This window comes from Scyliorhinus canicula, chromosome 6 (genome assembly GCF_902713615.1).
Source record: "Scyliorhinus canicula chromosome 6, sScyCan1.1, whole genome shotgun sequence".
In the NCBI taxonomy this organism is placed as follows: Eukaryota; Metazoa; Chordata; class Chondrichthyes; order Carcharhiniformes; family Scyliorhinidae; genus Scyliorhinus; species Scyliorhinus canicula.
Genome location: NC_052151.1, coordinates 62,478,842 through 62,491,118, shown reverse-complemented (window position 1 = coordinate 62,491,118; position 12,277 = coordinate 62,478,842). Strand labels below are relative to the sequence as shown.

The window sequence follows — 12,277 nt, the reverse complement described above, 5'->3', positions numbered from 1 at the left end:
TCTCCGGCGCCGGTTTTCAGGTGGGGACGGGACTCATGCCACACCGGTTGGGGGCCATTGCCAATGGTCCCCCCCGGCAATTCTCCTGGTCCCGATGGGCCGTGGCCGCCCGTTTTTGGCCAGTCCCGCCGGCATGAATCACTCAGCTTACAAACCGGCAGGACCTTTTAGGTAAGTCGGTTGGGGCAGTGCTCGGCGGGGCGTGGGGGGATCCGACCCCGGGGGGGGCCCCCATGGTGGCCTGGCCCGCGCTCAGGGCCCACCGATCTGCAGGCGGGCCTATTCCATGGGGGCACTCCTTCCTTCTGCGCCGGCCCCTGCCGAGCTCTGCCATGGCCGGCGCAGAATAAAGAACCCCCCGTGCATGCGCCAAAACACGCCGGTGGTTCTGTGCATGCGCGAGATCACGCCGGCCCTTTGGCGCATGCGCGAACTCGCAAAGTCCCTTCGGCGCCAGCTGGAGCAGCGGCAACCTCTCCGCCGTCCACCTAGCACCCGAGAAAGTGGCGGTTAGTGGAGAATTCCTCACCTTGGGGGCCCTTTGACGCTGGAGCGGTTCGCGGCAGTTTTCCCGCCGGCGTGGGTACATAGTACCCAGAAAGGAGAATCCCGGCCAGTGAATCTACTCTACACCCCCTCCAGTGCCAGTACATCCTTTCTCAAGTAAGGAGACCAAAACTGTACACAGTACTCCAGGTGTGGCCTCACCAGCACCCTAAACAGCTGCAACGTAACCTCCCTGCTTTTAAACTCCATCCCTCTAGCAATGAAGGACAAAATTCCATTTGCCGTCTTAATTACTTTCTGCACCTGCAAACCAACCTTTTCGCGATTCATGCACAAGGCCACCCGGGTCCCTCTGCAAGACAGCATCCTGCAATTTCTTACCATTTAAATAATAGCCCATTTTGCTGTTATTCCTGCCAAAATGGATGATCTCACATTTACCAACATTGTACTCCATCTGCCAGACTCTTACCCACTCACTTAAACTATCTATATCCCTCTGCAGACTTTCAGTGTCCTCTGCACATTTTACCACTCATCTTAGCGTCATCAGCGAACTTTGACACATTACATTGTGTTCCTAACTCCAAATCATCTCTGTAAATTGTAAACAATTGCAGTCCCAAAACTGATCACTGCGGCACACCACTAGCCACTGATTGCCAACCAAACAAAACATCTATTTATCCTCACTGTTTGCTTTCTGTCAGTTAACCAATTCTCTATCCATGCTAACACATTACTTGAAACGATGTGCACCCTTACCTTATGCCTTTTGTGCAGCACCTTGTCGAATGCCTTCTGGAAATCTAGATGCACCACATCCACTGGTTTCTCTTGTCCATCCCACTCGTAGTGTCCTTAAAGAATTCCAATAAATTAGTTAAATATGACCTGCCTTTCATGAACCCATGCTGCGTCTGCCCAATGGGACAATTTCTATCCAGATGTTTTGCTATTTCTTCCCTGATGATAGATTCAAGCATTTTCCCCACTACAGAAGTTAAGCTAACTGGCCTATAGTTACCTGCATTTTGTCTACCTCCTTTTTTAAACAGTGGCGTCACATTTGCTGTTTTCCAATCTGCTGGCACCGCCCCCAGACTCCAGCAAATTTTGCTAAATTACCACAAGTTAACTTGTTATTTCCCCCGTCATCTCTTTTAGTACCCTGGGATGCATCTCATCAGGGCCAGGAAACTTGTCTACCTTTAGCCCCTATTCGCTTGCCCAACACTACCTCCTTAGTGAGATAATGATCGTTTTTAGGTCCTCATCTGCCATAGCCTTCTTGCCATAAATTATTGGCATGTTATTTGTGTCTTCCCCCGTGAAGATCAACACAACTGTTCAATGCCTCAGCCATTTCCTCACTTCCCATTATTAAGTCCTCCTTCTCATCCTCTAAAGGACCAATGTTAGCCACTCTTTTTGTTTTATATATTTGTAGAAATGTTTGCCATCTCTTTTTATATTCTGAGCTGGTTTTTTTCTCCTAATCTAGCTTACTTTTCTGTATAGCTTTTTTCGTGGCTTTCTGTTGACATTTAAAGATTTCCCAATGCTCTAGTTTCCCACTAATCTTTGTCACTTTGTATGCCTTTTCTTTCAATTTGATACCCTCCTTTATTTCCTGAGATATCCATGGCTCATTATCCCTTTTTCTGCAGTCCTTCCTCTTCACTGGCATATACTTTTCCTGAGCTCTGTGAAAAATTGCTTTAAAAGTCCTCCACAACTCCTCAATTGTCCCACCTCAAAGTCTTTGCTCCCAATATACCCTAGCTAACTCCTCCCTCATCCCATTGTAGCCTACTTTGTTTAAGCTCAAGACGCTGGTATTGGATTTTACCTTCTCACGATCCTTCTGTATTTTAAATTCACCCACGTTGTAATTGCTCCTTCTGAGAGGATCCCTAACTATGAGATAATTAATTATTCCTGTCTCATTACACAGGACCAGATGTAGGACCGCTTGCTCCCTTGTAGGTTCCATTACATACTGTTTGAGGAAACTGTCGTGGATACATTCTATAAACTCCTCCTCAAGGCTACCTTGACCGACCTGGTTTGACCAATCGACATGTAGATTAAATCCCCCATGATAATTGCCGTACCATTTTTACATGCATCAGTTATTTTTTTGTTTATTACCCGCCCGACTGTGATGTTATTATTTGGTGGCCGATAGACAACACCTATCAGCGACCTTTTCTCCTTACTATTTATAATTTCCACATAAATGGATTCAACCTTTTCCTCCATAGAACCTATATCATCTCTCACTACCGACCTCGTGTCATCCTTACATATCGGAGCTATACCACCTCCCTTAACTTCCTGCCTGTCCATCCAAATAGTCTGATACCCCTGGATATTTAACTCGCAGTCATGACCACCCTGCAATCATGGCCGGGATTCTCCCCCTACCGGCGCCAAAGAGTGGCCTGAACCACTACGGTGCCAGGCCGCCCAGAAGTTGCGGAATCCTTCGCACTTCCGGGGGCTGGGCCGGCACTGGAGTTGTTGGTGCCGCGCCAACCGGTGCTGAAGGACCTTCGCCGGCCGGCGCGAGTTGGCGCATGCGCAGGAGCACCAGCGTGTTCTGGCGCATGCGCAGAACCGCTGGTGTAATCCCTGTGCATGCGCAGGGGGTTTCTTCTCCGTGCCTGCCATGGCGGAGCTTTACAGAGGCCGGCGCGGAGGGATCAGTGGGCCCCGATCATGGGCCAGGCCACCGTGGGGGTTTTTTAACCTTCTTTTTGAATTGGAACACCTCCATTAACAACATTTCCTGAGTTCTTCTTCCCTTTAACTTTTTTCATAATTTTCCCTGGAGAATCCCTGCAACTACCACTTTTGCTCCCCCCATTTTAATGGCCTCCTATACCATCGTGCAGTGGTTGGCTAGCTGATCCTCCCTACAGCCCTTTTCCTCATCCACACTGGAAGCAAGTACCTCATACCTGTTGGACAAGATCAAAAGCTGAGGCTCCTCTGTTCCTGAATTTAGGATCCCTCCACTTTCCTGACTTGCAGGCACACTCTTCTGCCCCTGACCACTGACCGACTTTGAAGTATTTAATCTACGGAGTGTGACCACACCCTGAAGCATAGCATCCAGGTTACTCTCCACTTCCACAGTGTCCGAAGCTCAGAATCCAGCTCATCAATTCAGAGCCGAAATTCCACGAGCAACCAACACTTGCTGCAAATGTGGTCACTGCGGCTCGCAATGGGATCTGCCAGCTTCCACATCATACAACTACAGCACATCACCTGCCCAGTCATGTCCACCTAGTTAATTAATTTATTCATTAATTTTGCAGTGTTTTTCTGATCTCCACGAACCCCTCCCCACCCCCTCCCCACACCGACCCAGGGAGAGGCGAAAAAACCCCGGGGCCAATATGAGAAGAGATTCTGGGAACATTCCTCTCCGACCCCTTGTGGCAATCGAAATGAGTCCAGGAGATCACTGTGGCTGGGATGATACTTAAAATGAACTCTCGCCTCCCTCCCTGCTGATCAATATGTATTCTCGCCTCTCTCCCCGCGCCATTCAAAATGAACTCTTGCCTCTCTCTTCACTGATCAAAATGAACTCTCTCCTCTCTCCCCACGCTATTCAAAACGAACTCCCTCCTCTCTCCCCGCGCCATTCAAAATGAACTCTCGCCTCTTAAGGGCCGCATGGTAGCACAGTTGCTTCACAGCACCAGGGTCCCAAGTTCGATTCCCGGCTGGGGTCACTGTCTGTGCAGAATCTGCACATTCTCCCCGTGTCTTGCGTGGGTTTCCTCCGGGTGCTCCGGTTTCCTCCCATAGTCCAAAGATGTGCAGGTTAGGTTGATTGGCAATGCTAAATTGCCCTTAGCATCCAAAAAGGCTGGTCAGGTTACGGGGATAGGTTGCAAGAGTGGACTTAAGTGGGGTGCTCTTTCCAAGGGCTGGTGCTAACCCGATGGGCAGAATGGCCTCCTTCTGCACTGTAAATTCTATGATATGATTCTCTCTCTCCACTGGTCAAAATCAACTCTTTCCTCTCTCCTTGCGCTGTTCAAAATGAACTATTAAGAGACTGATTCAGTAAAAAAAAAACTTGAGGTTCAGTGTCCCACAGCTGAAGAAAATAGTCAACAAGCCTTCCCACTCCTGATCTTGATTTAGTGACATAAGAACATACAAAGTTAATGAGCAGGAAAGGATTAATTGGTCCATTAAACATGCCCCACACAAGGGCATGTTTAGTCATGAGGCTCTAGCTACACTATGCTGGACAAAGCATTAAGATGAGACACTATCCTTTACACCCCCTACCCCAGCCATGAACTCTCCTAGGAGAGTCAAATAAAATAGTGGAAAACAATCTCATTATAAAGTAGCTTTGTGAATACTTGGTGAGGAGCAAGGTCATGGTCAGCTATTATGCTTCAACACTGAGCAACCAGCTTGTCAATACTCACAACATAGGGGGCGGGATTCTCTGATCCTGAGGCTAAGTGTTGACACCACATAAACGCAGTTGCTTTTCTCGACGGCGTCAACATGGCCTCAGGAGTAGTGATTCTGACACCTACAGGGGGCCAGCACAGCACAGGAGCGACCCACGCCGCTCCAGCTGCCCATCCCCAGCGTCAGATGGACGCCGCCGGTCTGCGCATGTGCAGTGGGACCGGCGCCAATGCAACATGGCGTAGGGCTACAGGGGCCAATCGGTTGGCCCCAATGGTTGGCCAGGCCACAGCAGAGGACCCCCCCCACCATAGGCAGCACGGTAGCATGGTGGTTAGCATAAATGCTTCACAGCTCCAGGGTCCCAGGTTCGATTCCCGGCTGGGTCACTGTCTGTGCGGAGTCTGCACGTCCTCCCCGTGTGTGCGTGGGTTTCCTCCGGGTGCTCCGGTTTCCTCCCACAGTCCAAAGATGTGCGGGTTAGGTGGATTGGCCATGCTAAATTGCCCGTAGTGTCCTAAAAAATAAGGTTGGTGGGGGGGGTGGGTTGTTGGGTTACGGGTATAGGGTGGATACGTGGGTTTGAGCAGGGTGATCATGGCTCGGCACAACATCGAGGGCCGAAGGGCCTGTTCTGTGCTGTACTGTTCTATGTTCTATGTTCTATTGCCCCGATGCATGCACGGCGGGGTCCCTCCGGATAAGAGCAGGTGTGAATGGCACCGGTGGAACTCGTATTTTCTGGCGTGTCCGCTCGGCCCATCCCGGGCAGAGAATCGCCGGGGGGGGGGGGGCAATGGGGCTGATTCTCCGCTCTCCGAAGAATCGGCGGCCCGGTGTTGGGGCAGCGTGGCGCGATTCGCACCCGTCCCGACGATTCTCCGGCCCAGCCTGGGCTGAGAGAATCCCGCCCAGGATTTCACACAAAGACTGAGCACTTGGAAATGTACAATGAGCAAAAACATTTTAAAAATGATAATCGGTTCTAAATTATTAAAAGGCAAATAGAAAAATATTTTTAACTCATACAAAAGCAAGAGATGTGCCAGGGAAGATCTAAGAATGTTTTTTTAATGAAAGCTGCACCAAAAATAATTGAGAAGTGAAATTTCAATACGCGTCATAAAATTATGGTTTGAGTGGAAACTGAAACTACAAGGTTCAGGGACAGAATAGATTCGCTGGTACTTGAGGGAAAATAACATTTTGCAGTACTATGTTTCTACTTGGATAAATTCACAGAACAACACATCTTGATATGAACATACAAATTGGAGCAGGTGAATACCATAAAATCATGCCGACTCTGATTTGGTCCTCAACACCATTTTCCTGCCGACCCCTGATAACCTTTGACTCGCATGTTAGTCAAGAATCTAGCTACCTCTGTCTTAAAAATATTCTATGACACTCCCTCCACCGCTCTCTGGGGAACAGAGCTCCGCAACCCTCTGAGAGAAAATAAATTCTCCTCATCTCCGTCTTCAATGGGAGACCCCTTATTTTTAAACAGTTTCCCGGGTGGAGGGGTCAGTCACCAGGGGGCATAGGTTCAAGGTCCGTGGGGCAAAGTTTAGAGGAGATGGTGAGGCAGTTTTTTTACGCAGAGGGTGGTGAGTCCCTGGAACGCATTGCCAGGGGAAGTTGTGGAAGCCGATACATTAACAACGTTCAAAAGGCATCTTGACAAATACATGGAGAGGATGTGTATAGAGGGATAAGGCACAAGGAAGTGCTGAGGGTTTTGGCAAAGGTTGGTATCATGACCAGTACAGGCTTGGAGAGCTAAAGGGTCTGTTCCTGTGCTGTATTGTACTTTGTTCTAATTCTAGTCTAGTCTCTCCCACAATGGAAAACATCTTCTAAAGGGCAATTAAGGGTGGGAAATAAATTCTGGCCTAGCCAGAGACACCCATATCCCATGATTTAAAAAAAAAAATCCACTGTGCCAAATCCCCCTCGGGATTTTATATGTTTCATTAAGATCACCCCTCATTCTTTTAAACTGCACTGGATACAGGCCCAACCTGTCCAACCTTGCCTCATCCCAGGAATTAGCTGAGTGAACCTTCCCTGAATTGCTACTAATGCAATTATGAATCTTCTTAAATAAGGAGACCAAAATGTTACATAGTATTCGAGATGTGACCTCATTAATGTCCTAAACTCAACTGCAATTACTCCATGGATATGTAATTGGTAATAATTTACTCTTGCAGGTAAAGAAAACACAGCCAGATTCAGATGTTACAGAGCTTCAGAACGCCAGGTAATTGAGCATTTCCATGTTTTTGTGTCTTTAATATAAGTAAGCTAGTGTGATGATAAACAGTGTTAGCATTTGCTGCATATTTGCTAATGCAGAGGCATTGGACAAGATCTTCCAGCTGTTCACATTGGTAGTATTCAAGATGTGAGATGCAATTTGCAAATCCAGGTCCTGGAATTTATCGTTTTATAAAAGCTGTACATTTTTTTAAGTTTAACGTTTAACTTTGCATGACATGCTTGTAAAATTGAAGTCAAACAAAACCAGCTTGTCTTTACAGATGTTAGTGGAATAAAATTTCTACTTGTTTGTGTCACACTTGTTTTTTATTTGTATGGGAAAAAACAAATGACTGAAACATTTTAGACTAAATTATTAAAACCACACATGCCACACAACAGAATTTAGATGTGAAACTACAAGATTTACGAATAGTCCAGTACCTTATCTGACCTGCACAATGAACAAACTCTAATGATTGGTGAAATTTGAACCCTGATGTAAAGACTGATGTTGATCAGTATGGTATTGTACTCAGTTTTTTCTATTACTTTTTTGTATTTTATATTGTCTTTGGAAGGACTGATTGGGTCATTTCAGCCCTTGGCTGACTGCACTAGAAGTTGATATTTAAAGATATGAATAATTTTTAAAAATAAGTTGTTTGGGTTTGGCAAAAAAAGTAGTTTGTCACTGAAATAATTTTTCCCCATTTTCAGCATACAATGGGATATATTTCAAGCATTGTTCATATTGCCGTGCTGTTCTGTTGATTATAGATAAACAGGTCATGTAAGCATAAAAATGCAATGTAACCGATCATTATTCATTCACATTATTATCCAAGTACAGCATTTGCATGTCAGATAAATGAAACTGATTCAGATGTAAAGTTTGCTGAATTATTTGTTCATTAATTGCACAAGATATATAGGATTCTCCCCTACCCGGCGGAGCGGGGGGGTCCCGGCGTGTTGGAGTGGCGTGAACCCCTCCGGCGTCGGGCCGCCCCAAAGGTGCGGAGGTCTCAATCTTAGGGGCCAAGCCCTCACATTGAGGGGCTGGGCCTGCGCCGGAGTGGTTACCGCTCCGCCGGATTGCGTGAATGGCCTTTGGTGCCATGCCAGCTGGGGCCAAAAGGACTTCGCCGGTAGGCGTAAGTCCGTGCATGCGCCGGAGCGTCAGCGGCTGCTGAAGTCATCCCGGCGCATGCGTAGGGGAGGCGGTGAAGACCATGGCGAAGGCGGAAGAAAAAGAGTGCCCCAGGGCCCAGGCCCGCCCGCCGATCGGTGGACCCCGATCGCGGGCCAGGCCACCGTGGGGGCACTCCCCGAGGTCAGAGCGTCCCGCACCTCCCCCCCCCCCCCCCGGACCCCAGCGCCCGCCGGTCAGGTAGGTGGTTTAAACCACGCTGGCGAAAGAGGCTTCTCAGCGGTGGGACTTCGGCCCATTGCGGGCCGGAGAATTGCCACGGGGGCCCGCCGACCGGCGCAGCGCGATTGCCACCCCCGCCGAATCTCGGGTGGTGGAGAATTCGGGACACAGGGGGGTGGGATTGACGCTGGCCCCGGGCGATTCTCCGACGCGGTGGGGGGTCGGAGAATGCCGCCCGTGGTGTTTCCGCCGTCGTGAATGCCGTCGCGTTTCACAATGGCGGGAAATGAGTGCAAGGACAACCGATTCTATCTGCCACAGGGGACCAGCACGACGCTGGAGCAGTTTACGCCGCTCCAGCCACCAAATGGGCGCCGCGCCAACCCGCGCATGCACGGGGGACTTCTTCTGCGCACCTGCCCCTACACAACATGGTGTGGTGGTTCAGGGGCCGGCTGCGCAACAAAGTAGGTCCGGAGGGGGGGAGGGGGGGGGGGGGGGGGGAGAGGCCGCCTGTTAAGTAATGGGTTAAGAGACTTTCCAATTAGTTGTCTCATTTATGTTAAGCATCCAATAATTGACACTGATATGTAAAGGGACTTCAAGTGGCCCTTATGTCAGGTGATGTGATGTTAGAGTTTTGTGCAAAGTCTGCTGAAGGAAATTAAAGGTGTTTTGTGGCAAAGCAGCAGAACCCTTGACTCTTTATACTACAGCAGCCAAATGTTTAACAAATGGTAGCAGAGGATGGTTGCTGTGCAAGTATGAAGGGTTGAAAGATACAACTTTTCCAGACCAAACCACGGAGGAAGTGAAAAGAAAATGGCTGAACCAAGGATAAAGATGGCTGGATATGACTACCCCCCCCCCCCCCCCCCCCCCACCACCTTATTTTCTGAAAGGGGATTGTATGATCAATGGAGAAATGCAGTAGCTATGTGAACTAACTGCCTTGGCAAAGAGAAAACAAGGTATGGCATTGGCTCTTTCTTTATCTTATGACAGTAAAATCCGAAGCAAAGTGTTTTCTGAGCTGGAATTGGAAGAGTTAGACTCAGAAGAAGGTCTGGAGACTATTACTTTACATGGATAAGATTTATAAAAAGGATGACTTGTTAAGTGCGGATGAAGCATGGTCGGATTTTGATAGGCTCTGGAAAATAGAGGAATTCTCCATGGAAGACTGTATAATGGAATTTGGCAGACTATATAAAACGCTGCAGAAATACAACTTGGAATTTCCACAGTCTGTGTTGGCCTTTAAATTGCGTGACTGTGCTAGAGTGAGCAACATGAATATGCTCCTGGTTTTGACAGTTCAGTTTGCGGATAAGGATACCTTATTCGATCAGATGACAGAAGCTTTAAAAAGTTTCTGTGGAAACATTCAATTCTGATGGCTCTGATGACCCAAATAGGTCAGCCTGCAATAAAGCAGAATAGAGAAGACACACTTTTAACAGGATGGCGAAATTGCACAGCTGCATACAGGTTCCAAGATTATAGAGGGAGATTGGGATCCGGAAAGTATGAAGACAGAAACCCAGTTAGAACCTACAATCGGAAGGTGAACGCCAGAAATGCCCGGGGTATGATAAATCGATGTTTTTGATGTGACTCTCAATACCATTATGCTTTCAACTGCTGAACACGTTATAATAGAGTGTTTGAAGCGACACATGACACAGAAGAGTTAGAAGAGGAAAACGATAGTGGCCAGAAAGAAGGCGTTGTCCTATTAACAAGCAGTTTTACACCAGTAATGAGGGTGTTGGTTGCAGAATCGTTCAACTGTGCTGTATTGGACAGTAGCTGCGCATCTACTGTGTGTGGAATTGACTGGTTAAAATGTTACCTGGACTCCTTGAATGCTGAAAATCGTAACAAGGTTAAGGAATTTGAAAGTTCCACAAGTTTCAGATTTGGGGATGATAATACTCTGAAGTCGCTGAAAAGAGTGGTGATCCCTTGCAATATTGCCGGAGTGAATTATTTCATTAACACGGATGTTGTATCAAATGAGATACCTTTGCTTCTGAGCAGACCGTCGATGAAGAAAGCACACATGAAACTGGATATGGAACAGGATAAGGCAACAGTTTTTGGAAAGACGGTGATCTTCCAATTTACACAGTCTGGACACTATTGTATTCCATTACTGACAAATAATATTTAAAGTACAGTTGTTAAGGATGTGTTAATGGCAGTTGAAAATGGGACTTTAGCTGATAAAAAGCTTGTTGTATTAAAACTGCATAGGCAATTTGCGCATCCGTTTCCTCGGAAGCTGGAAAATTTATTAAAGGATGCAGGGGTAAGGGATGAAGACTATACTAAACTGATAGAACAGGTTTGTGATCGCTGTGAAGTTTGTAGGAAGTACAGAAGAACACCAGCACGACCGATAGTAACCTTACCTTTGGCCAAGGATTTTAACGACATTGTGGCCATGGACCTTAAGATCTGGGATAAAGCCAATAATATATTTATTTTGCATTGTGTAGATTTAGCAACCAGGTTTAGTCAATCAACGATTGTACGAAGTAAAGAAAAGAGTGTAATTCTGGATCAAATCGTGGAAAAATGGATAGGGACAGGAATGGGCCTACCAGCAAAATTCCTTACGGACAATGTGGGAGAATTTGCTAATGATGAGTTCAGGGATATGTGCGAAAATGTGAATATCACAGTTATGAATATGGCTGCGGAAAGCCCATTTAGTAATTGTGTGTGAAAGAAACCACGCGATAATAGATGACATGCTCTGTAAAATATTGGCGGATAGACCAAACTGCAAGTTAAATTCAGCTTTAGCATGGGCGGTACATGCAAAGAATTCATTGCAGATTGTTGGAGGCTATCGTCCCTGTCAATTAGTGTTTGGTAGAAACCCTAAAATTCTGTCCATCTTAGATGACCAGCGTCCAGCCTTAGCTCTGCTTTTGGTGAGCATTTAAATGCATTACATAGCAGTAGAAAAGCCTTTTTGGAAGCCAAAGTCTCTGAAAGAATTCTCATAGCTTTAAGACATAATGTACGGCCATCAGATGCCGTTTTTCAGCAAGAAGACATGGTATACTATAAGAGAGACAGTTCTAATGAATAGAAAGGCCCAGGGAAGATCATAGGCATAGATGGCAAAACAATTATTTTGCAACATGGTAATCAAACTGTTAGGGTACATTCATCAAGAATAATGGGTACAGATTACAAATTTTCAAATTTAGACAGAGCAGACAGACATGACGAGGAACCAGAGTCATCTGGTACGCACCTTTTACAGAACTATGAGGACCAGTTAACTGATATAGACAGGGTTTCTCTAGAGGAACACAACATTTCTGATGAATTAGAACAGGCCATTTTTCCGAAAGGGCGAATGCCAAAAGTTGGTACAAAAGTGACATACTTGCCTGAAGGGTCCAGTCAATGGAAGGATGCAACTGTTATTAGTAGAGCAGGGAAGGCCACTGGAAAGTATAAACATTAGTTGAATGTACAGCATTCAGGGGACGGAGTCAAGACAATGGATTGGGAAAACGAAGTTCAAAAATTGAGAGCACAGAAACGCCGTGCCAGTTCTGTTAGTACATCGGATAGTGAACAGGTCCGCAGGAAAAGGTAGAAAACTATTGAAAGGACATCCCACAGCAGAAAGTAAAGATCAAACAG

The 12,277-nt window shown here is 46.7% G+C and overlaps 1 protein-coding gene across 10 annotated transcripts in view; it reads left to right on the top strand.

Annotated features, from left to right (window-relative positions):
• Positions 1-12,277, top strand: part of eya4 (EYA transcriptional coactivator and phosphatase 4) — a 623,026-nt gene that overhangs the window by 321,740 nt on the left and 289,009 nt on the right. For all 10 annotated transcript variants that reach the window (XM_038799374.1, XM_038799376.1, XM_038799375.1 and 7 more), the window contains one exon: positions 7,182-7,231. In XM_038799374.1, the coding sequence (XP_038655302.1) occupies positions 7,182-7,231 (50 nt within the window). The remainder of the gene's footprint in view (positions 1-7,181; positions 7,232-12,277) is intronic.